Source organism: Diachasma alloeum, unplaced genomic scaffold, assembly GCF_001412515.2.
Source record: "Diachasma alloeum isolate Michigan unplaced genomic scaffold, Dall2.0 Dall_scaffold_00288, whole genome shotgun sequence".
Taxonomy (NCBI): domain Eukaryota; kingdom Metazoa; phylum Arthropoda; class Insecta; order Hymenoptera; family Braconidae; genus Diachasma; species Diachasma alloeum.
In genome coordinates, this window is record NW_021680427.1 from 981,621 (window position 1) to 1,008,120 (window position 26,500).

The 26,500-nt window shown below is 35.5% G+C and overlaps 2 protein-coding genes across 5 annotated transcripts in view; both read right to left on the minus strand.

The window, feature by feature from the left end:
* Positions 1 to 19,758, minus strand: part of LOC107038816 (putative phosphatidate phosphatase) — a 41,847-nt gene extending 22,089 nt beyond the window's left edge. For both annotated transcript variants that reach the window (XM_015258106.2, XM_015258107.1), the window contains exons 1-3: positions 19,613 to 19,758; positions 19,227 to 19,342; positions 8,481 to 8,632 (exon numbers count right to left, since the gene is read on the minus strand). In XM_015258106.2, the coding sequence (XP_015113592.1) occupies positions 8,481 to 8,632; positions 19,227 to 19,290 (216 nt within the window). In that variant the 5' untranslated portion in view covers positions 19,291 to 19,342; positions 19,613 to 19,758. The remainder of the gene's footprint in view (positions 1 to 8,480; positions 8,633 to 19,226; positions 19,343 to 19,612) is intronic.
* A 3,940-nt stretch (positions 19,759 to 23,698) lies between these two features.
* LOC107038821 (regulatory-associated protein of mTOR) overlaps positions 23,699 to 26,500 on the minus strand; it is a 29,555-nt gene continuing 26,753 nt past the window's right edge. For all 3 annotated transcript variants that reach the window (XM_015258120.1, XM_015258118.1, XM_015258119.1), the window contains one exon: positions 23,699 to 24,097. The gene's annotated coding sequence lies outside the window, so the exon portion shown is untranslated. The remainder of the gene's footprint in view (positions 24,098 to 26,500) is intronic.

Below are 26,500 nucleotides of genomic sequence, written 5' to 3' on the forward strand. Positions count from 1 at the left end.
CGCGAAAGTCTCGCATCAATGAGTATCCAACAATATGTTCCTCATAGACCAAATGAATATTTTATTGCATCTATGAATTCGGCTTTCAATCAAACAGATATTCTTTTGCGAGATATCGTGACGCTGATAAATTTGATAATTACATGCTTTATTCGAAGAAGATATCTGATAATACAGACATTGATTTGTACGTACTGAAAAGTAAATACAGTAGACTCTCGTTATAGTCGCATTCGTTATAGTCGCATTTCCCCTCATATCGATTTTTTCGAGCTCGAGCGCTTCCCCCACTCCGTACCACCTCCGAGGTGTGGATTTAAATGCCCCTGTGTTTTCTCGGAATGGGCTTTGTTTTGCATTTCTAAGAAATTCGGGAAATAAAATTTAGGAAAAATGAATTTGCGAGAGAGAAATTCAGTTCACTCTTGACTGTCACGAAGAGAGGGTCTTTGCAGTGGTGCATAATCCTGCTTTTTATTTGAATGAAGTGAATAAATTTTGGAGTGTATTGAACAATGCGATGTTATTAATATTTCTATTCATTTCATTAATTTACTAAAAGTGTTCAACGCAATTCATTTTGTTAATTTAATAAAAGTGTTTAATGAAAATAATTTTTATATTTAATAAAAATGTTCAATGCAAATTGAAGAGAAAAATAATTGGAGTAAAATTTATTTTCTTATCGCTCCCGATTCCCGGAATTTAGGCTTACCGTAAACGCCTGGTGGGGGAAGAGAAATACAGTCCCATTCTCAGAATCGGCTGCCCCTACAGCCCCGTGAGTGCGACTATAACGAGAGTCTACTGTAGTAACAAAAAGAAAGTTTAGATAACTGATTTCATTCTTTTTCAATCGAAAACATTAAAATTAAATCGATATTTGTGTCTTACAATAGCATTTTCTTTTGCGACTATTCAATCGATGAACGATTTGGATCAATCATAGAATCTCTATTTCTTAGAATTTTTTTTTCTCAGTGTAAAAATAAAAAAGGTTGGTAATAAATGAATCTACAATTTCCAACAAAATATTCAAAATACAACATTAAGATTGGTATCTCTGTCCCCATCAACGGTCTCTAAAAAAAACTACAATAAATTATGCCCATAGGCTCCAAAAAGATCTCAGCCTACTTTCCCGAAGTGAGAAAAGATCTGAAGAGACATTTAAGATAAATTTCGTGAATCAGGCGCCTCGATCTGAGTAAAGGTGAAGAACCTCCTAAATTCCCTCAAATTCCACCTCCAAATAAAACTCCCAGCGTTTTTTCTCCTCTCTTATCAAAATAAATAAAAGCCTCTCGAGAATTAATGACATTATGATACAACAGGGCCTGAAGGAGTAAATGGTTGTGACCTCAGGAGGCAATAAAAATTTGTCGGTCAGGGATAAACTCGGGGTTTGTACCAACAAGAGAACCCGATTCCAACTGTGCATATTGGAACACGCGTGCCTCCCCCCCATCATTTTCTGATAAGCTTTCATCAACAAGAGCCACGCGCTTGGCGACATAACATACGCACTACACCTCCGTGAGTTAAAAGTGAACGCACGTGTTATCTCATTTCAAAACGTGATTATTGCTTTTTATTCTGCAGCCGTAAGCACCACAAATCAGTCTGATGCATCATATACAGGCGTCATAGCTACTTGCTAACATGAGAATTACAATTCAAGGAAGAGGTGACGCTGGAATTTCTCGGTTATTAGAGGATTATTCCAGGAATAAAACGTCTTTCATAAGTGGTCTTATATCGGTCTATTAATCATATTTTTATCTGGAGGATGAGCTCTTCTAGGAGAAAATTGTGTGAGACTTTTTTTATGGGAGTCTTCTCAGCTACGAAAAGGGTCTCTAATCTTTTCATTTTGAAGACTACCGCTTCGGAGATTGCGTGGTTGGGAAACAAATGTCAGTGGAGAGAGGTGAAGAGTTAATTTTTCACATCTTTGTAGATAGGGACTTGTAGTGATGAGTGATTTTAGGTAAAAACGTGAGAGGTTTTCCGGGGAGATTGGGTCGTTGCATTACATTTTGTGAATAAAATTGCAGAGAGCTGTATCTTCAATACAGCTGTAATTGTACGTGGATACGTCCATGGTCTTTCCTTCTTTCTCGAATTTCCTAGAAACTCCTTGCATTCCCTCGAATTTTCTGGAAACTCCTTGAATTCTCTCGAATTTCCTAGAAACTCCTTCAATTTTTTCGAAATTTCAAGAAACTTCTCAAATTACCTCGAAATGTCTAGAATTTTCTAGAATTCCGATAGATGGCGCTACACATAAGGACCATTTCCCGAAATAACCTCCCATATTGAAACCATAGACGTATCCACGTCAATAAAATGATTGAATTAGTCTTTGGGTAGACAAAATAGTGGATGTGACTTTTTTTCTGAAGTATTTTGAACGATGGAATTTGCACGTACGAAATGATCCAATAAAAAACCTAGCGGAGTTGCTAGAATATTCTATTGGAATTTGAGAGGAATTCTATGGGGTTTCTGTAGAATTTCTATTGGAATTCTGTTGAAAAATTTTATTTGTTTTTTTTGCGCTGATTCTAGTGGATATTCGATAAGAAAAAGTCAATAGATTTCGAATTTCAGTTTGAATTTTTCTCTTCTAATTTTTTCTATAGGAATACTTGGGCATCAATTTTCTAAGTTTTTTACTCAGATTCTGATTCTGTAATGCAAAACAAAACAAAATCCAGCGGAAAAAAATTAGAAAATTTATGCCCAATAATTCTAATAGAAAAAATCTCAAGAGAAAAATTAGAATAGAAATTCAAAATCTATTGACATTTCCTATCAAATATGCAATAGAATCAGCGCAGAAAACAAGTGGATTTTTCAATAGAATTCCAATAGAAATCGTATAGAAACCCCATAGCATTCCTATATAATTGCAATAGCATCTTCTAGCGAATTCGTTAGAAAAGTCTGTTGGATTTCTATTGAACTTTCTGTTAGTTTTTCGTCGATTTTATTGAAATGTTCAATAGAAAATATTAAATTAAATAACTTATGCTTTTCAGGTATTTTCTATAGAATTTCCTCGGCTCGAATTTTTGTACCTGTTTTTTCATTCTATTTTTCTTTGTTTCTCATCAAGAAAATCAAACAAAAATGTAGAAAATTCGAGCTGAGTAAATTCTATAGAAAATATCTCAATAGAATAAGTCATAATATCATCGAATTCGCTAGGTTTTTCTGTAAAATTTTTTCGTGCGTGTCGATGAAAATATGCGAATTTAAAGAGGGGATTTCATACTGAAAAATAAAGTTCCCGAAAATTTACACAAATTTTCTATTAGTGATTAATGAAAAGAGAATTTTAATGGAAACATTATTTTTCAAAATATAATTTAAATGACGCCAGCTATCCGTGAAATTACTCATATTTTTTTCAAACAATTAAAATGACATATTTCTTGGTTGAAAATTTATGAATCTCGTTATCTTTATCAGTCTTCTTCTACAGGAATATTCATGAAATAATAAACAGCTGACAGTTTTTCAAGTTTGCCACCTATTTTCATAAACAATCAATTTTCCAGCATAAAACAGTTTTTTTTTTCAAATCGTTAGGAATTTTTCCAGATTCGCAATTTCATCGAAAACGATTAACCCTTCAGAACTCGCGCTATAAGCGCCGCGCCGCCTTTTTCAAATTTTCGCTTGCCTCTTGCAAAATTGAGCTTTCAAAAAATTGAAAAAATTAGAATGCCTAGCTTGAATCATTTAGAATGGATTAGCAAGGTTCTTATCCGCTGAAAATCCATCAAGGCTACGAAAAATAATAAATTGTTGAGGCTCATACGCAAAAGCGGCGCCGTGCCGCCCAGCGCGAGTAACGAAGGATGTAAAATTTTCAATTCCGCTGTTGCTGTTTCCCGCTCGCCGCACGCTCGGCGCGTACCTATGAACGTGACAACGCTGCGTTACTGAAAGCACGGGCGGCGCAGCGCTCACCACGCGAGTAACGAAGGTCGGTGGCTGAGCGCGAGTTCTGAAGAGTTAAACAATTTCTATTATCACTGATGTCACGTGGGCTAGACGCAAGTCTAGTGTGCGGAAGATTGTGAGTTCAATCCCAAGTGGAACCGAATTTTTCAACCTGAGGCTCCGCCGAGCGGGAGGTTGTTGGTACAGTAACCGCTCGTACCAGCACGGTACTAGCTACTCCTATGTTCTACGAGAGTGTTGATACGGTACAGTGTAAAATCCACAGCCGCATGAATAAGTCTGAATGGAGTACTGACTGGGACTTGAAAAGGGAACTCAAAAGTCGTAAAATAAAAACAAGCTACACTGTTAAAAATTTTCGTCTGAATTTTCCGTGCCAAATTCCGGAAATTTTTATCGTGTTTAAGTTCTTGTCATTGAAAAATCAAATATTCGATTGATTTTCTGTTCGAATGATGTGAAAATCAATAAAATACTTGATTTTTCAGTTCAATTATTCTGTAAACAAGTGGGAAATTGCTCTTGTATTGTATAAGTATAGTTATTTTTGCTAATTAATTAGCAATATGTATCATGTATAATGTATAATACTATCATGTATAGTACATTGTTTAATTCATTTTATCAACTGTAATAAGATTCCCTTTTACCTAATTTTGTTAGATTTTCAATTTAGTTGAAAGTTATCAGCATCATTATTCTTATTATCCCTTTTCTTCTACACAACCAATTGTCTTTTTTACAGTACTATTTCTCCGCTCAGCCTTTCGATAAAATGTTAATAGAAAAATTTTATTTACACATACTTGAATGAATTTAAAACATTGCATTTGAAGAAATCATCAGAAAGCTCACTTTCAGGGAAATTTATGAAAAATTCAAAATTTTCAACAATCATCATAAAAATTAAATCAACCAATATAGCTATTGTAATCATCTTTCAACTTCGGCTTAGTGGCATTAAAACAAACATTTTAAGCTATGATTGAATTCATTTGAAGCATGATATCCAAAGATATCCCCGAAATTCTGATTTTCAAAAAATACAAAATTTTTGAAATTTTTCGAATAAATCAAAACAACGATTATTGCGTGGTAATTCGAGAAGTTTCTTGAAATTTCGAAAAAATTCACGGAGTTTCTAGAAATTTCGAGCGAATTCCGGGAATTTCTAGAAATTTCGAGGGAATTCACGGAGTTTCCAGAAAATTCGAGAAAATTCAAGGAGCTTCCAGAAAATTCGAGGGACTGCAAGGAGTTTCTAGGAAATTCGAGAAAGAAGGAAAGACCATGGACGTATCCACGTACAACTATTGCTGCATCGAAGATACAGCCGCCTGCAATTTTTTTTAGTTAGAAGATCTATGCGCGCGCTCTCGCGCGCGCTGATCTGTTCATTTGTTGAAATGAAGAAATGAAATTCATTAAATTTCATTTTCTCATGAATACCTTATAAATATTGATAATGAATCAAAGAGAATTCGACTAATGATTGAAGTGAATAGCGAAGTAGAGTAAAAGAATCTATAAAGAATTTTTCATTTTCAATTAATTATCTTCAATTTTTTTAAATAATCGGTCTCCATAAAGAATTTGAAAATGCCGCGTGTTTTTTTTTGTGAATAACTTCGTGTCACATATTGTTGATAACTTCGTGTCACCAATCAGAATTAAGGATTAGCGGTCAGACAGTTTCGAGATATTTCGATATAAAACAACTTCACGTTTCTTTCATCTTTAGTAAATAGGATCGTGGGACAATCGATTTTCGAAAAAAATTCAAATCAAAAATTTAAAAAACCAATGGACGAATTAAATTTTAATTAATAGTGATCGATAGGTCTCAACAATACCTACATTTGAAAAAGAAAAAGATTCAATTCCATCCATTCATTAGCGAACCAAAATTTTCGGACTTTTTGGATCATAATGGGTTGATATAACCCAAAAAATCCAAAACTTAAATTAAATCATTATACTACTTCCATTCGCAACCAAAGAATAAGGTTCCCGAAAGCTTAAACAAATCATAATTTTCCTCATAATTTTCAAAAATAGCAACTTTTTAATTATTTCATTAATCTTCCTCCAAAAGTAAACTTTCTAAAATTTCTTCAGATTTTTATAATGTTTTCTAACAGTTCAATATCAAGATTCAAATTCAGACCTGCAAAGTTCAAATAATAAAATCTTTGTAAAATGTCCGGAAACTTAGGGTCAAATGGGGCTCAAATGAAAGCTGTGAGGCTCGACTACAAAAGTAGAAAAGCATTTTACCGGAGAAAAAATAGCCAAAGTACTTGGATATCCTTAAGGATGCCAAGTGAATTTGGCGATGACCTTGAAAATTGACATTCACCAACAAAGTTATAATTTTTTTAATTAATAGTAGTAGACAGATGGTGAACATCGGTGAGAATTTTAAAATTTTAGAACTTATGGATATCGAGAAATTAAATAAACAAAATCAGTCTTATACACGGCCTCTTATGCAGTTTTGAATAAATTGAACGTTTCAACCCCCTAGGAACTCAAGAAAAATTTGAAAAAATTTGAAGATATGGGAAATGATGTGTTCAATGTGATAGCGACAAAAAACAATGGGGTACCGGGGTGAATAAGAGAGATATTTCAACCCGCCGTACCCATTTGATCCCATGCTTTCTCGAGGTTCGTCACGCGAAATAGAGGATTTTCCGCATTTATTTTCTCGATGTCTAGTTCCGATTGCGGGTTTGAAATTTCGTCGGATGGATGAATACATATTTCTCCAATGATGGAGGGAAAGAAAAAATTTGTTTGAATATTTTTTCAAATTCACTTGGCACCCTTAAAAAAAAATAATTCGGCCTCTCAAGGAAACAATCTTTTACGTGCTACGCACGTGCACATAAACCGTTCACCCTCTATCGCACTTTTATGGCGTTCTATCTACCCAGGGGAATCTCATCCACTCCCGGTTCTCCTTTGTCCGTAGTCCGGTGGCGCCGTTTCTTCTTTTTTTACTGTTCTCTTCCTCTCTTCGGTTTCTCTCCCCACCTCGTATTCAATAAAACCGGCAGGGAGAAACTTACTACAAGGCATTTGGGATTTACGTTTAATTTTTTAATCTCATTCTCACTGCGGATGTTGAGGATAACAGGGTGTGCCGCATGACCGGTAGTATTCCCCGGCAATAATAATAAGGCATGTTAATTTGACCGACAAATACGGAAAAACCCCGACTTAGTGTAGGAAATACTGATAAGAAACTATTAAACTTTACTCACTGCACACACGGGTAGAAATATTCCCACCGCATACAGCATTGAACTCGTCACCGTTGAGGGCTTGAATGGATGATTGATCGACTCATCGTCGCAGAAGAATCCACGAGAGTATGGCTTACCAAACAAGTAAAAACCTAGCACTGAGAATCCCACTATGTAACAGAAGTAAAAAGCATCAATTGCATTAGTATGCGAAGCATGAGTAGGCTTTTGGGGTTTTTTCGAAACCATTATTCAATTGAATTATTCATTGATCTCCGCTTCCGTGAATTTTACCCGACCTTATAGGAAATAATAAAATTAGAGGAGTGGTGCTCAACCATTGACGATGAGGAAGGAGATGTGTAATTTATCTCGGAGGAGAAAATGTTTTCATTTTCAGGNAATTTTAAAATTTTAGAACTTATGGATATCGAGAAATTAAATAAACAAAATCAGTCTTATACACGGCCTCTTATGCAGTTTTGAATAAATTGAACGTTTCAACCCCCTAGGAACTCAAGAAAAATTTGAAAAAATTTGAAGATATGGGGAATGATGTGTTCAATGTGATGGCGACAAAAAACAATGGGGTACCGGGGTGAATAAGAGAGATATTTCAACCCGCCGTACCCATTTGATCCCATGCTTTCTCGAGGTTCGTCACGCGAAATAGAGGATTTTCCGCATTTATTTTCTCGATGTCTAGTTCCGATTGCGGGTTTGAAATTTCGTCGGATGGATGAATACATATTTCTCCAATGATGGAGGGAAAGAAAAAATTTGTTTGAATATTTTTTCAAATTCACTTGGCACCCTTAAAAAAAAATAATTCGGCCTCTCAAGGAAACAATCTTTTACGTGCTACGCACGTGCACATAAACCGTTCACCCTCTATCGCACTTTTATGGCGTTCTATCTACCCAGGGGAATCTCATCCACTCCCGGTTCTCCTTTGTCCGTAGTCCGGTGGCGCCGTTTCTTCTTTTTTTACTGTTCTCTTCCTCTCTTCGGTTTCTCTCCCCACCTCGTATTCAATAAAACCGGCAGGGAGAAACTTACTACAAGGCATTTGGGATTTACGTTTAATTTTTTAATCTCATTCTCACTGCGGATGTTGAGGATAACAGGGTGTGCCGCATGACCGGTAGTATTCCCCGGCAATAATAATAAGGCATGTTAATTTGACCGACAAATACGGAAAAACCCCGACTTAGTGTAGGAAATACTGATAAGAAACTATTAAACTTTACTCACTGCACACACGGGTAGAAATATTCCCACCGCATACAGCATTGAACTCGTCACCGTTGAGGGCTTGAATGGATGATTGATCGACTCATCGTCGCAGAAGAATCCACGAGAGTATGGCTTACCAAACAAGTAAAAACCTAGCACTGAGAATCCCACTATGTAACAGAAGTAAAAAGCATCAATTGCATTAGTATGCGAAGCATGAGTAGGCTTTTGGGGTTTTTTCGAAACCATTATTCAATTGAATTATTCATTGATCTCCGCTTCCGTGAATTTTACCCGACCTTATAGGAAATAATAAAATTAGAGGAGTGGTGCTCAACCATTGACGATGAGGAAGGAGATGTGTAATTTATCTCGGAGGAGAAAATGTTTTCATTTTCAGGAATTTATCCCTCAATTATTGGGGATTCGCGTCATTTTTATTTCGGTTTCTTGGCTCATTTTTCAAAGGTTCGATCGGAAACTTTTTAATGTAATTGAATTCAGTAGCGAAGTGGTCAAACGGTTTAAGTCGATTTTGGCTATTGGCCAGTTTTCAATGAATATCTCGAAATCTAAGGGAGATAGCAAAATTTTTCTCATCACCTTCTTAGTAGCACTCAATTCGCTCTATAAAAAAGGTTACTATGAAAATTTCACTATCTCTCTTAAATTCGGAAATATTTCTGGAAAACTCAACTAAAGACTAAATTGTCTTAAACGAAAAAATCACTGACGTTACTCTGACAATTGATGATAATGTTCTTAAAAATTAGTGATGATGTCGCTGAATTTCAGAGTTTTACACTCACTGCATTTCATAATCGCGAGTCCCTAATAATTGGAGATAAATTCTTGAGAATCAATGACATGTCCCTAAAAATAATAGTATATTCTTTCTCTGTGCTGCCAATCTCAAAGTTTTTAATAATAATTGGAAAACGCATTTTACCTTGCTGTACTCCAAAACGCAACAAGTCGATTTTTCAAATCTTGCTAGAAATAACATTATTAATTCAGTGGATTATTCATTGTGAGAAGGAAGACGATGTCCCTTCATAATGATTCAGTTGGGTGATGAAGAGGCATTGACGGATGCGGTGGGATTATGAATGAGATAAGGGAATGAAGTAGACGTATTATTTGAGGAATTAATTTGATTTAGGAATGAAGTGATCGAGGGCAGTGACGGAAAGAGGATCTTGTTCCATTTCTCTATCGAATGATTAAATAACGATTCGAAAGCATTTGCTCCCACTTCGAAACTCATCGGAGTTTCAGAATGGGAAAGCGTTTGAAACTGTCACTCTGCCCATCTTAAGTTATTGGTTATTAAAAACTGACTTTCTAGGTGGGAAATTATTCTATGAAATGTAACGAACATTTTGCATATAAAAACAGCTTTGAATCGGATGAAAATTGAGATGTGAGGAGCATTTCGAAGCCGAAAACGTGAAAAACTACGCTTTCGCCTGGCAAACGAAGTACAATGGGTTTTTAGGTACACGGAGAGAAATTTAAAAAAAAACGGGAGGGACGAACGAAGTGATCATGAGGGTCTAATGACCTTAAGGAGGGGTCACACCACTTTTTTCAAGTAATGGAAATATACATCGATTTTTTTTCACTTTTCCCATCGCAAAATCGTAATTTTTCGTCTGTGATTATTCTCGAGTCCACCAACAATCCCCCAACATCAGCTGCCATTCTATCACGCGGGGTTATGTTTAGAGAGAAAAGGGAACGCGGGCGATACAAATTCAAACCATTAAACACATATAAATTGATTAGTTATCGATATTCATTCAGTAAAAATGAAAATTTCATTGAATTCAGGCGCAACGAGTGAGGTATCTTATTCGAAACCGGCTGATCCCTATTTTTCTCCTCTCTGCGCGCGTAGTGGGGGGTTCCCGGAATTCCACTCTCCTACTGTCCCTAAGGTATCTTATACGAAGCCTCAGCTGTAATTGCTTTACCCTTGCGCCCTTGAAAAAACCCTCAATTAAATCTTACATCGGCAAATATTAAATCCTACATCGCCAGTTACAACCTCATACCGAATGAACTCCTCAAAAAAAAACATCCACTTCATTCCCCTATCTCATTCACAACTCCACCCCATTCATCAATGTTCCTTTATCACCCACCAAAATGGCCATAAAAACCATCGCCTCCTCCTCACAATAAATAATCCACAAAATTAATACCACGAATTATCTTCAATATTTCATCCACGACTCGTTCATTCATCAGTACCCCCGTCTATTCATTTCCCTCGCATTATCAACGACGATAAAATCGAAGCCAAGTGCGCACATTTTATTTGTTCTCCACACCAACAAAACAATGTTGAATTTAAAAACCGATGGTGGGAGTCCGGAGGCACGCGGACAGTACCGGTTTTCCCTGTGCCCGTGTGTTTGAGAAGGACGTAATAATAAGTTCCAGTCAGTTTCAGTGGATATAGCCCTGCCGACCGGTTCTGTTCCCGAGCCTAACGAACTCTGAATAAGCCAGGTCTATTATTTAGGAAGAAAAGAGGAGTGAGGCCCCCAGGGAGAGGAGAAGAGGACCTCAAATGAAAAAAACCACTTTATCTCTCGTGTGAAGATGATGCCCCATGAAAAAAAGGATTCAATTATCATCGTCCCAAACTCTCAATCTTCCACTCGTCACTCAACCAAAATAAGCGCCTAGTTATCCTTGGAATATCCACCTCTCTAAAATGAAACCTTACCTAAACACAAAAATTAAACGATGGATTTTTGTCATTCACACCGACAATGACAACTATTTTTGCCACGTAAATGTTTATTTGAGAGAAATATATCATTTTTCAACGGTGTAATTCACTCAATTATTTCGATTATTATTCACTACACTGAGAGAAAAACGACAAAGTTCTCTGACAAGTCTTACTTGCACGGAGGGAAATGTTCAGTAAAAATTACGGAACTCTCACTTCACTCACCGATTACGGAATCGACTCAGAAAATGTGAGTGACGATATCGTAATTTTTCACAAGAGATTCAGATAAAAATTACGCAACCCTCCGGAAAAATTCCGTGACAGTTCCGTAAAATTTCCTACAACCACATTTCGCTCCGGAATTACGGAAAAGATACGTAATTTTTATTGAATATTTCTCTCCGTGTGTGCCAAGAAAATATTTTTTTGAAAATTATCAAAAAAGGATTTTTTTGTGCCAAACATGCAGAGAGTGCGCCGGAATGAAGAAATTTTGTCGTAAAAATAGATTTAGTAGTTTAAAAAAAATTCTAGCACTACTCCTTCGTTATTCGATACTCCCATACGTATTTTGCTCCCGAAAAATCTTTGTTTTATGCGGAACAAGGGATAGTAGTTTTTCGTTTCGGCTGTCTAATAATCGCAGACAAGAAATGAACCCTTAAATGAAACAATAATAATGATATGATAGCAATCTTGTAACTTAATGATAAAATATTTGTTGATAAATTTTCCTCTATATGAGATATTTCCATCCTGAAAAGGCACCGTCTGGTGTGAATTATCCGCCTCTTGAGCCAAATATTTCGTTGCTGTTGAAAGCAGAACAATTATTCATGTTTGAGACTCTCAAATTCGAACCAAACAAATTCTTTTTTGGGAATTTTCAACTAGCGATTTTGTTGGCCCAAATAAGAGTTGTTTGACAACATGTTTGTTTTTCTCTCAGTGTAGACCTGACGGCGCGCACGCTGATCTTTCATCTCATTCATTTGTGAAATTTCCTTTATTTCATTCAAATTTCAAATATATCAGCATTTCATATACTCATAAATGCATTACAAAAATTAATGATACTCATAAAAAAAATTCAATTGATGATAAGGATGAATAAGTGAAAAATTTTAACGAATAATTTTGAATCTTTGATCAATTCCTTTCAACTTTCCAAAGTGACCCGATCAACACCCATAATTGTTGAAAAATGAGACAACTGTTATTAATTTAATTTCTTGAATTATTCAGAAAATCCGAGAACTCTGTAGCAAACTAATTTTCGAATTTTTTATTGGATGAAAAAAAACAGACATTTTCCTCTAGAAATTTTGCGAGAAACCGCAGAATTTTCTTAATTTTCTAAAATTCAGAACCTATAGCCAAATCAAAAATGGAGAAAAAATGAAATTTATGCCATTCGCAAATGAAGGAAGATGGAAATAACTGAAATACAGCAGCAAATCGGTGAAACGATTTAAGTCGATTTTGACTATTGGTTCATTTTCAATGATTATTTTCCCCATTACCCTTCCGAACAATAGAATTGCGGAATTCGACATCCCGTGGCCCAATCAGAACAGAATTATATCGAGATTTTTCCGGGACTGGATTGTATCCAATCACAACGCAGTATTCGAGGTACACGATACTCTTTTGTTATCAAATTTTTTCGGGAATTTTCCTCATCCAAATGTCAGCCAATAGAATTGCACTATTCGACTGTTATTTTATATAGTCAACACGGTATTCAGCTGATAATTTTTGATAATTCAACTGGTAATTTTTCATGTTGACTATATTTGTGGAAAACAAAAGATTCCGTAGTCGAGTGAACCCCTGGTTGGAATTGTCAGATGGATTTTGTCTCATAGTGGAATGCTTTTGGCCGACATTTGGATGGAAAAATTCCCTCCCGAATACTACTCGAGCTTCAAAATTAATCGAGTAATTCCCTCAAGGTTCCCTGCACACAAACGAAGTCGTCAAGTTATTCAGGTTAAAAAATCACGAGTGCGAAGCACGAGTGATTTTTCCTAAAAAACTTGACTCCTTCGTTTGTTTGCAACGAACCTATCGGGAATTGCTCGATAATTTTGAAGCTCTCGTGGTATTAGTTGCGGTAATTTTAACTACAAGGGAATTGTTAAAGACATTATAATTACAGTAACAATAAACATTGTAGATTAAACTAGGATTCATCGTTCGATTTACTATGTCAAATAGTGTCATCAACATTGTAATGTAATTTTCACTTTAATGTAGTAGTTGAATCTACAATGTTTATTGCTACCGTAACTATTTTTTTTCTTTAAATCACGAGTGCGAAGCACGAGTGATTTTTCCTAAAAAACTTGACTCCTTCGTTTGTTTGCAACGAACCTATCGGGAATTGCTCGATAATTTTGAAGCTCTCGTGGTATTAGTTGCGGTAATTTTAACTACAAGGGAATTGTTAAAGACATTATAATTACAGTAACAATAAACATTGTAGATTAAACTAGGATTCATCGTTCGATTTACTATGTCAAATAGTGTCATCAACATTGTAATGTAATTTTCACTTTAATGTAGTAGTTGAATCTACAATGTTTATTGCTACCGTAACTATTTTTTTTCTTTAAATCACGAGTGCGAAGCACGAGTGATTTTTCCTGAAAAACTTGACTCCTTCGTTTGTTTGCAACGAACCTATCGGGAATCGCTCGATAATTTTGAAGCTCTCGTGGTATTAGTTGCGGTAATTTTAACTACAAGGGAATTGTTAAAGACATTATAATTACAGTAACAATAAACATTGTAGATTAAACTAGGATTCATCGTTCGATTTACTATGTCAAATAGTGTCATCAACATTGTAATGTAATTTTCACTTTAATGTAGTAGTTGAATCTACAATGTTTATTGCTACCGTGATTTTTCCTGAAAAACTTATATCTCCCTTAGATTCGGAAATATTCCTCAAAAACTCAACTGGGAGATAAGTCGACTTAAACAGTTTTACCACTCCGCTACTGAATGAATTGATTAAATTAATTAATTTAAGTGAATAATTAAATTATTCAATTTCCATTCGAATTTGAATAGCTTAAGGCCCAATCGATTCCTTCATCAGTAATGTTAGGAAGAAGGGCAGGAGACATATTCTGCTACAAATTTCCTTGGCTACAAAATTATTCTCCGACATTTTCCCTCCATTCACTATTTTCTAAGATAATTGAATAATTTAAAAAACTTGTCCGATTTTTTTCCCCATTTTCATTTCATCCAATAGAATTGCACCATTCGACATCACATGGTACAACCTGTACATTATTCAGCTGATAAATCGCCCGTTATCGATTTAATCGCAAATTAAAGCATCGAGTATTGCAACAACATGAAGCCTTCATTACGCATCAGGTTTTTAAACAAGTTTTTCAATTATGTTTCATTTATGGAGAGTAAACATAATATGAGAAAAAACGCGAAATTGGATAGTTGAAGTTGAAGAATAAAAAAAATATTGAAAAAATGTCTGGGGCGTGCACTTACACGGGCAGAAAAATTGAATAAAAATTATTAGTCAAATAGTGGCGAATTATGACTGCACTGAGAGAAAAACGACAAAGTTCTCAAACAAGTCTTGCTCGCGCCAAGAAAATAGTTTTTTGAAAATTATCAAAAAAGGATTTTTTTGTGCCAAACATGCAGAGAGTGCGCTGGAATGAAAAATTTTCGTCGCAAAAATAGATTTAGTAGTTCAGAAAAAATTGCATTCTCTGTACACGCAAGAAATGTCATTTCTAGCACTACTCCTTCGTTATTCGATACTTCCATACGATTTTTACTCCTGAAAAATCTTTGTTTTATGCGAAATAAGGGATAGTAATTTTTCGTTTCGGCTGTCTAATAATCACAGACAAGAAATAAACCCTTAAATGAAACAATAGTAATGATATGATAGCAATCTTGTAACTCAGGGATAAAATATTTGTTGATAAATTTCCCTCTAAGTGAGATATTTTCATCCTGAAAAGGCACCCTCTGGTGTGAATTATCCGCCTCTTGAGCCAAATATTTCGTTGCTGTCGAAAGCAGAGCAATTATTCATGTTTGAGACTTTCAAATTCGAACCGAACAAATTCTTTTTTTGGCAATTTTCAACTAGAACGTTTTAATTAGCAGAAAGAAATTATTTGAAGTGAAAATAACAAACAAAGAATAATTTAATTAAAAAATAGTTGAATGCAGCCGAAACCCCTAATTTCCGGACGACTGGGCCGTATTTTTTTTATTTATCCAATGTCGATCAATAGAAAAAGTAATTGATCACATGATTATGCACAAGTACTATAGTTGAAATGTGAAATAATCGTATGTAATACCACAAAAGCTTTAAAATTATCAGGGATTTCCCGATAGGTTGGTTGCAAACAAACGAAGGAGTCAAGTTTTTCAAGTTAAAAAATCACGAGTGCGAAGCACGAGGGATTTTTCCTGAAAAATTTGATGAGTTCGTTTGTATGCAGGGAACCTTGAGGAAAATACCTGATTCATTTTGAAGCTCGAGTGGTATTCGCAAGAGAATTTCTCCATCCAAATTTCGGCGAAGAGAATTGCACTATGAGACTAAATCCATCTATCAATTCCAATGAGGATTCACTCAACCCGAAAATCTTTTGTTTTTCATATATATATCAACATAAAAAATTAGCAGTTGAATTATCAAAAATTATCAGTTGAATACCGTGTTGACTATATAAAATAACAGCCGAATAGTGTAATTCTATTGGCTGAAATGTGGATGGGAAGAATTCTCGATGGAAAAAATGGTAAATTTTACAATTTCAGCCCAAATGACTTTCACGTTTAGTAAATTTCCCCGAGTCAGTGGAGAAAAATTCACTATTCGTCTCGCACTTTTGCCACAATATAGAGTGGAAAAAACCTAGAAATGGATTCCGCTTCACGATTACTTGACTTGTTTGATCATTTTTCTCCAACTTTTTGCTCCGTGCACTGAGAGAAAAATCTGAAGTTCGATTTACAATAAGAAAATAGTTGAGGCATTTTGGTGAACGATACGATTTTTTTTGTGTGCGGCACATAACATTATAGTAACTTTACAAGCGTAATTTTTGCAAATCAAAATGCAGTTAAACTAACCAAAGTTCAAAAGTAACCGCGCCAAATCTATCGTGAGGAGAACTATAAAATAGTTGCAATGACTACATTCCATTGTAGTAATTACTTCTCCGGCCATAGTTACCGTAACCCATAAAAAATTGTTGAGGACTTTTTGACTATAATTCGATGGTGATTGAATATAGTCAGAAGAATTATATTTTTCTCTCAGTGTGCAAATGAAAAAGATGAACCAAAACGTTACGATAGCATAAAAAAATAACCGATGCATTTTTGCCGGTTCATCCCGCCATTTCCTCCCGCATTATTTCCCCAAATACATGGTTTATTAACTCGAATAATGACCGTAACGAAGGCACAAGGAAAAGAGGGTCTAACCGGTGGATCGTGTGCCACCGGTACCCGGAAGAATATCTCCCCCCCTATTTTGCACTATTAATAGAGACTGTCATCGTGATAATATCCATTAAAAACTCTCCTCAGTCCCAATCTCAACGACTGGCAACAATTTCATGAATTTTCATGAATTTTTTTTCTGCTGGATATTCAAATTGAATTAACGATATTAGTCATTAATTTTTTTCGTCAATTCTTTCAAGATGATTCAATCGTGTATTTATTCAAGAGACATTTTTTCAATAAAGAAAAGTCAGTAGATTTCGGTCTCTCTGTAGCAATTATTCGCCATAAATTATATCAGTTTATTCCGCTGTGTTTTTTTTTGTTTTTCATAAGTAAATTCAAGAAAAACTTGGAAAATTCATATTCAAAACTTTTTGAAATTGAAAATTAATTTCTTCTTTTGTGAAGAAATTGCAAAAGAATGAATTGCACAGAAAAATCAACATTTATAGACTTTTTTCTATCAAAAGATATCGGTGTTACTCAACAAACGCTCGAAAAAATTGAAAAATTAAAAAAATAGAATTTTCAACAGAATTCTAATGGAAAAAAAACAGACAAACGAAAGCAAAAACATACAAAAAACAAGGGGGCTACGTTCCCTACTCGCTCCGCTCGCCAACCCCCGGGATCTTTATTCTGACCCTTGTGACCCTTAATGTGACGCTCGTGACGCTCATTCTGACCCTTATTAAACCCATCGTGATCCTTATTTTGACCTTTCATTTCTGACCCTTACTTTTGGGGTCTTAATTTCGATCACCAAAAATCGATTTGGATAAATCAATATAAAGAGGCCAAATACCAATATGGCAATATAAAGAGATATTAAGACCCTTATTTTGACCCTTGTGACCCTTAATTTCTGATCCCACGACCTTTATTTGGACACTTAATCTGACCTTTATGATGCTTAATCTGACTCTTGCGACCCTCATTTGGATCTTAAATCTGACCCTCATTATAACCCTTGTGACCCTTAGTGTCTGACCCTTGTGACCCTTAATCTGACCCACATAATTTGAACCGTGTGGTTTTTATTTAGACCCTTATAATCCTTATTCTGACCCTTATGACCCTTAATTTCGGAGTCGTAATTTCGATCACCAAAAGTCGATTTGGAATTTTGCAATATAGAGAGATATTGAGACCCTTATTTTGACCCTTGTGACCCTTAATTTCTGACCCCATGACCTTTATTTGGACACTTAATCTGACCTTTATGATCCTTAATCTGACTCTTGCGACCCTCATTTGGATCCTGAATCTGACCCTCATTATAACCCTTGTGAACCTTATGTTGACCCTGGTGACCCTTAGTGTCTGACCCTTAATCTGACCCACATAATTTGAACCGTGTGGTTTTTATTTAGACCCTTATAATCCTTATTCTGACCCTTATGACCCTTAATTTCGGAGTCGTAATTTCGATCACCAAATGTCGATTTGGATTTTTGCAATATAGAGAGATATTGAGACCCTTATTTTGACCCTTAATTTCTGACCCCACGACCTTTATTTGGACACTTAATCTGACCTTTATGACCCTTAATTTCGAGAATTAAATTTTTATCGCCAGAAGTCGATTTGGGTTTTTATAATATAGCGAGATAAAATATTAAAAAACAAAAGACATTTCGATACATTAGGTATTCTGGTAATTTTATAATATAACCAATATAAATAATCCTTTCCCTCATGAGTACTATTTTGACCTGTTCAACTTGATCCTGTAATTGGTCGCGTGCTCTTTCGTCTATATGAAATAAAAATGAAATGAAATAGAACTCCAATAAAATTATTCTAGACTTCCAATCGAAATTAAATAAAAATGTTTGGGAAGCGCTAGTTTTTTCTATGAATTTTTTCCTGCATACAAATAAATCCCACAAGCGCCTATGTATAGCAGAAGATGGCAAAATGGGCACCTATTTCTTTCCTTTCAATGTTCATTACTCAGAGACAAATTGATCAATTGAGTTCAGTCTAGGCTCATCAAAGGGAAAAGGTTCCTCTTTCCAAAGAAAAAAATCTCCCATTTCAAGACAAAAAAAATTCTTAAGTGTTCATTTGCCCCAGCAGTTGAGAAACTGCAGAATTTTCCTCGAACATGAAACAATTTTCGACAAATAGACAAACATTCTTAATTGGCTACAATCTCTTATTCATCCATCATTTAAAAAAAAAATTTGAGTATCCAGTCTATTTCATCCAATTTTCGTATTCAATCAATTTATCCAATAAACGAATCTCCCCCTCCACCCATTCCGGCTTTTCCATCCCCCAATCATCACCGAATTTTATCTATCATCACTTCACTTAAATCTTGTTAGTACACCTGTTTACTATTCATACCTAACCTGTTCCCACATATCAAAGTAAACACTCGACAGATAAATTTCACGAGCAAACGAGTTCAATGAATATCAATGCAAATTACTAAATTACAGTGTTGAAGAGATGAAGAGAATGAAAAAACGAAGTGAACATACCGAGGCAGAGGCAGACGATGTCGATTATAATCTTCCTGAGTAGAATTCTCGATGTTCTGTCCATGATAGTATCCAATTGGTTATGACTGATTTAATGTTAAAAATCCGCACTCGATCTGCACAATTTATGGGGTCAATGTAATAGCAGCAAGAAATAATTCATAATGAATGAGATAAGGATGGTGAAAATAATTGGAAATGTAATTTTTCCCGCTGTGTTATTCACGAGAAAGAGAAAAAGGGTGAGTGATAGTGATATGACGTGGGGCTTTGCTATGCGGAAATAATCGATGTGGGTGAGACATCGGTGAAATGAGTCAGGTGTAGTTGCCAGGTGTGTTCTCCTCTTTTTTCTGTTTATATTTCGCTGCTGATCTGTGGCTTACCAGGCTGTAACAACTATCGATCCACTTCCACCCACTATTTGGCCTCGAAAAAAAGAGCGCGGATTTGAAAACTAAAGTCGTTCCATTCACGATAATGCGGAGCAACTGAACGAACGCGAGTGCGCGACTATTCGCCGCAATCTGACTGACTGCACGAAACTAACACCGAGTCGAGCGCGTTGAGGCCATCGTCAGTTATCCCCCACCACTAGACCGTTTTTCCTCTCTCATCGTTTACAAGAGAACATTTTACCCCCTCGATACCTACCTTGCAATAGGCTCACTCGCGAGACAGCTGCAGCCAAAGAGATCATGTTTTTCAGGGCATTCTTGGTGTGTTTTTTAACGCGAGCCGGGTATTATCTCAGACTTGGCAGAGTGAATATTCAATCAACCGAGCGGAGATGGAGGGGAGAAAATCCAAATTCTACCCCCGTGGTTGTAATCATTGTTTCAAGTTTTTTTTTGTTGCACGTCAGCCTGTAAACTGGTACTTTACAGATTTTGTGGGATTTTAGTATTTTACTTAACGAGTTGGTAATGGTATTTTACTTATGAGTGGGTAATGGTATTTTACTTTATGAGTTGGTAATGGCTATTTTCGTGACGAGGCCGAAATAGTATTTTTCCGGCCTGTTGCGATGGGGTTTTTTACTCGTGTGGCGTTGGCCTCCGAGCCGTAGGTGAAAAAAAAAAATTCAAATAGAATTAAAATTAGAGAGAAAAAATTCCGATTCGCCCAGCCGGGATTCGAACCCGGGTCTCCCAGTTACGCGCCGGGCACTCTTACCGACTAAGCTACCGGGAACCACGGAAATTCTCACTCCAAATTCAACTCAGCACGCCGCCTAACCACCTCGTGGGATTATATCACTCACCTTCGGCTCGTGCTGTAAACCTCCCACGAGCCAAAAAACACTTTTCCGCACTCGTAACGAAATATACTATTTCGACTCTAGGCCGCGAGTAACTTTTTTGGCGAATATAAGGTTAGGAATATAAAGACGAGCTGACTGGAGCCGACGGTGAATTCTGTAATCATGTGAGGTAGAAAAGTTTTTTACGGCCGGGTATCGAAGAATATTTTTTGTCATACGGCCCGAAAACCGCGATTTAACCGAGCGAAGCGAGGTTAGCGAGTTTAGTGACGAAAATAGCTATTGCTTCATAATGTGCATAAAACGTCGTTTTACGGACAGTGATGAAATACTTAATGTTACTAGTGCGTAAAGTTCCACTTTTTCACACGCGCGTGTAACGTGCGCACACATCCTATTTTTTGCGGTACCTGCCGAGTTCACTGTTCGGAATGGTAGTGGGGGCAATTCGGTTGTTTTTCTGCACGAGTATGTAAAGTTCAAGAGCGTGCGTAAAATAAATTTCGAGTAAAGCCAAGCTGTAGGCATGAAAATTCACTTTACGCACGCTCGAAAAGTGCACTTTTGAGGCACCTATCACAAAAATGACGTTTTTGTCATCCCGCTATGACAAAATGGTATATTTTGATACGAGTGAGACGGAATTGTCACGAGTGTGAAATTTTTTTTCATCGTCAAGCGTTTAAACAGAATTTTTTTTAACGCCAGTTGTTTTATACATGGACCCAGCAAAAGAGATCATGTTTTTCGAAGCACCATTCCAGTTGTGTTTTTTTTTAAGCGAGTGGGTATTATCTCACTCGCAGGCTCGGCGGAGTGAATATTCAATGAACCGGAGGAGATGAATATGAGGAGGAAGGAAACACAAACTCTACCCCCGTGATCCTAATCATTGGGTGCACGCGATGCGAGTCTGCAAGGAGTCGAGATATCTTGTTAGGGATTTTTTTTTTTATGGGTGATTGGCTCAATGATTCGCGAGTCTGGTCTTTGTTTTTAGTTGTTTGGGATTGCTGGGGGCGTCGATCGATTCGCGGTTTTTGGTGTTTCAGACGCAGGAATTCAGGAGGGGAATCGTGAGATGGAACTGAACAGACAGATTTCAACGTTTTGTTGAGTACTAAATTTTTTTTGATAGTCAACCCTAGATTCGTCAGGTATTTAGGAGTGTCCAAAAAATTATAAGGTAAATATATTTATGCTCGTCCCTGTCCCTCCACCGTTAAAAAATTTTGTCTGCACGGAGAGAAATATTCAATAAAAATTACGTATCTTTTCCGTAATTCCGGAGCGAAATGTGGTTGTAGGAAATTTTACGAAATTGTCACAGAATTTTTCCAGAGCATTTCGTAATTTTTATCTGAATCTCTTGTGAAAAATTACGATACCGTCACTTAAATTTTCTGAGTCGATTCCATAATCGGTGAGTGAATTGTGAGTTCCGTAATTTTTACTGAACACTTCTCTCCGTGCCAAATTCCGGAAATTTTTATCGCATTCCAATTTTACTGAAATTTCCGGAAATCTTGTCATTGAAAATTGAGAATTTCGTGGAAAAATCAAACAGAACTGTAAATTTCCGTTCCATTTTTCCGTGACAATGAATAGAAAACCAGAAAATTCTGGTAAATACATTCTTGAATTTTCAGGACAGTGACACTGAATGCGACTGAGAGGGAAAAAAATCATAAACTTTTAGATTTTACTGAAAATTCATTGCAATTTGGCCTTGGGACCGATTGAACAGTTTGTGATCTATGACTGAATATGGGAATAACTAGGGAAAATCGCAGACCCGATCGATTTTGCCCCGTGTAGCCACGAAAAACTTCATTGTTTCCTGTTTTTACCTCCAAAATGCTCCTTGCGCCGTAGTTTTCATACGATTTTAGGTTTTTTTTTAAATGTTCGTTATGCCCCAAAGAACGGAGTTCAGTATCTGTTTTACATTATTCGCAATAAATCATGAACAAATGAATTTTGAATTTCATAAATTTTACTCTAATCTAGAGACGCAAAAAATTGATGAACACATGTTTTTATTTTTAAAAAATTAAGAATTTATACGCAATAGTAGAAACATCTACAGAAATTTGAAATCTCGATAACTTCTTTATTTATTGTTATTCTTCAAAATTTAAAAAAACGGCTTGGATTGTTCATTCAATTTTTATATCCAGTAAAATGACATGTGAATCCCAAATTAACAAAACGTCCACTTTTTGCTGTCGAACGGAAACATTGTATTCGTCAAATATGAAATTTCCTTTTTCGACGATCATTCAAAAAATAATCGTCGAAATCTTTTCAATTATGGCTTAAAATATTCGTTTGGATGTTATCTCGGTCGAGATAACATCATCATTTGCTTTGAAATTGCAGCCTTAAAAAGCGTTTAATCGAGGTTTAATCATGGTTTAGTCGGGATTTAGTCAGGGTTTACTTGGAGTTTAGTCGGGATTTAGTCGGAGGTTAATCAGGGTTTAACAAAAGCTTCGTCAAGATTTAATCAATGTTCAGTGGAAGTTTAAAATTGCTAATTGCTAATTCATTAGCTAAAGAGTTATACTAGTCTCAAGTCCAGTTTAAGGAAAACTATTTAGAGGAAAAAATAATTTAAATAATTTACTTACGACCGAGGAGACATCAACATTGATGTATCAGGAGCATGAACTCTTGCGATATCAAATTTTACATTTATTTGGTTTTCACTCAATCTGTCTAATTTAAAATAAATTCAGTTCACTGAAAAATTTTATCTTAAATTGTCTTTAAAAAAAAACTTCTGAATTTTCCTGAGGTTAAGCTTCAGGAAGGATTCCTACTAATTTGAAATTAATAACAGAAAACCGACTATGCACTTTTTTGTTTTAATTCGATTAATCCATTCGGAAGCAACTTTCTAATTTTTAGCAAAAAAAAAATATATTTGATGTAGACTTGTAGAATGTGCCACTTGTTTTAGTATCGAATGGGTGAAACAGCAGAATAATTAGATAGATTAATAACAATGTCTTAATTATTTAAGTGAAGTCATGAAAATGGAGTCTTGATCTGTAGAGAAATCGATTCTCTACGAAAAATGTCTTCCAAATAATAAAATATTTTTCTTATAATCAACAAAAAATCGAGTTTGAATTCTAATGGTTCAGAACTCCTTAATTGAATTAAAATTTTGTTATCCAGGAAATGAAGCAGACACTGGAGATTTCATCGGCATGATAAATTTTATTTATTATAATTGGACAACTATGTACAAAGGCGGCATTAAACCACTTGAATGAGAATGAATCATCCTCATCCCAGTGTCCTTCATTTGCGCCCATCTTAGGTTGAGTGGTTTAGATTCTCTCACTGCTCTTATTTCCATGATTTTATTTTCCCCTTTGGTTCCATTTCATTTTTTTTACGAGTCCAGCCCTTCGAATTACCAAGGAAGATGGGCGGTTGTCAACCGCAGGAGAAAGCCGCGACGGCGCCAGTTTTCGAGGCCCTCTCGTGAGAGTGACGAGTGGAGTCCCTCACCGAGGAGCTTTTTTTGCCCCGCATTTGAATTATTACTCTTCCCAAAGATTTTTACCATGATTCCTTCAGATTGTTCATCGAGCTATCGAACAGAATTATCAGAATTTTTTTGACTATATTGTCCCATGCACTAAAAAATTTCATAGAAAAGGCTAGTGCATTCGACAGAAAATTCTACTAATTTTTCGCTGATTCGTAAAAAAATTCACAGCTTTTCTACTCCTTGTCTAAGGGGAATAAGATTTCTCGTACATTGGAGATCGATTATATATGTCTAAAAACGAATAATTAGTGCAAGAAAAATGATTGTTTATTGTTCATTTGCCCCGCAGACGCTTAAAATGCTAAAAATAGTCCAGAGTCTCCAATTTTCGAGCTAGAGGTTTTTTTTAATTTTTGAAAAAATGTGTGCAATGACCATTACGAATTATTTTTTTAAAATCCAACTCCTGGACAGCTAATTTCGTTTTTTTTTCAAATAAAAAGTTGCACAGTTTATGCAAAATCGAATCAAGAATTTATTTTAAATATGTTAAGGAGAATTTCTCTGCCTATTTTACATGAATGATGCAATTTTTTAGATTAAACAAAATGAATTTAGCTCTGTAGGAGTCGAATTAAAAAAAAAACTAATTCGTACTTGTGATTGTACACATTTTTTCAAAAATTTAAAAAAAAACCTCTGTAGCTCCAACGTACGGCAAACGAACAATAAACAATTAATTTTTTGCACTAATTATTCGTTTTTAGACACACATAATCGATCTTCAATGCATGAGAAATCTGACTCCAATAGCATCTGACTCCAATAGACTTTAAAAACTCATAGTAGTCTCCCCTCAAATGAAAATGTTCAATAAAGAATATTTTCTAGAAAATATCAACTGAATTGTATTCTTCGTACAACTTATTCCATTGGCATATTTTCCACAGAAAATTTCTCGCCCTAATTTTTTCCACTTTTTTCGTTTGGCTCGGACATTAATGTCGTGGAATTCCTACAGAAAATATCTCGATGGAATAAGTCCCTTAGAAAGATCGAATTCTATTGATTTCATGTTCTCGTTCATCCCCATCGATGTCAAATATATATTGAAGAAAATGAAAACAACATTCATCTAATAACCATTTTGTTATCAATTTTTTCTGTTGCAAAAAAGCGCAAAAGGGCTGCCGAATTCTTCAATAGAATCGCCGAAAAACAAATCAGTACCGAAGGGGTAAAACGGTACAAGTCAATTTTGGCTATTGACCAGTTTTCAATAAATATCGCAGAATCTAAAGGAGATGGAAAAATTTTTGTTATAACTTTCTTGTAGAGCTGATTGAGAGTTACAACAAATGTAATTACGAAAATTTCACTATCTCCCTTAGATTCAGAAATATTCCTCAAAAATTAATCTGGGAGATAAGTCGACTTAAACCGTTTTACCACTTCGCTACTGAAATAGAATTTAAGGTGTTTCGTGTGAAAAAGGTAAATAAAGACATTCATCTGGAATTCACACAGAATGTTTATAATCACAATTGATTGTCTATGAATTTTCATAGAGCTGCGTTACCCTCTGAACTGATAATATAGTTTCATGCTAAGCAGAAAAATCTCCATAAGAGGCCATGTATAAGAAGCGACTTCAATCGTTAATAATTCGAAAAGGAAATCTGAAAAAATTCTACGAAAAATTCATAGATAACTCAATTGTGATTATAAACATTCTATATGAATTCCAGATGAATGTCATGACTTACCTTTTTCGCACGAACCACCTTAATGGGAGACTACAGTGAGTTTTAAAAGTCGTGCGTTATTGGAGTGAGATTTTTCATACGTTGAAGATCGATTATATAGATCTGAAAACGAGTAATTAGTGCAAATAAAATTTCTTTCATTGTTCGTTTGCCCGAAAACGCTTAAAATGCTAAAACAGTCCAGGGCCTCCAATTTTGGAGCTACAAAAGATTTTTTTTTTTTCAAAATTTTCGGAAAAATGTGTGGAACAACAATTACGAGCCAGTTTTTTGGAATTCGACTCCTACACAGCTGATTTCGTTTTTTTTTTCATATAAAAAAAATCATTATTTGTGTAAAAAAATACGAAAAAGCAAATTTAGCCATGTAAGAGGTGAATTAAAAAAAAAAACTAGCTCGTAATTGTTATTCCACATATTTTTTCCGAAAATTTTGAAAAAAAAAATCATTCGTAGCCCAAAAATTTCAGGGCCCTGGACTGTTTGTGGCATTTTAAACGTTTTCGGGCAAACGAACAATAAAAAAAATTTTTTTACACTAATTATTCGTTTTCAGATCTCTATAATCGATCTTCAACGTATGAAAAGTCTCCCCTTAAAATAGAAATCCAACAGAATTTCCCATCGAATGCGCCAAGAATTCCCATAATTTTTGTCTGCGCACCTGCGGCCACTAATGCATTAAAAGCATACATCACTCAATGCGCTTATTCGTCGGACCAACATTAACGTAATT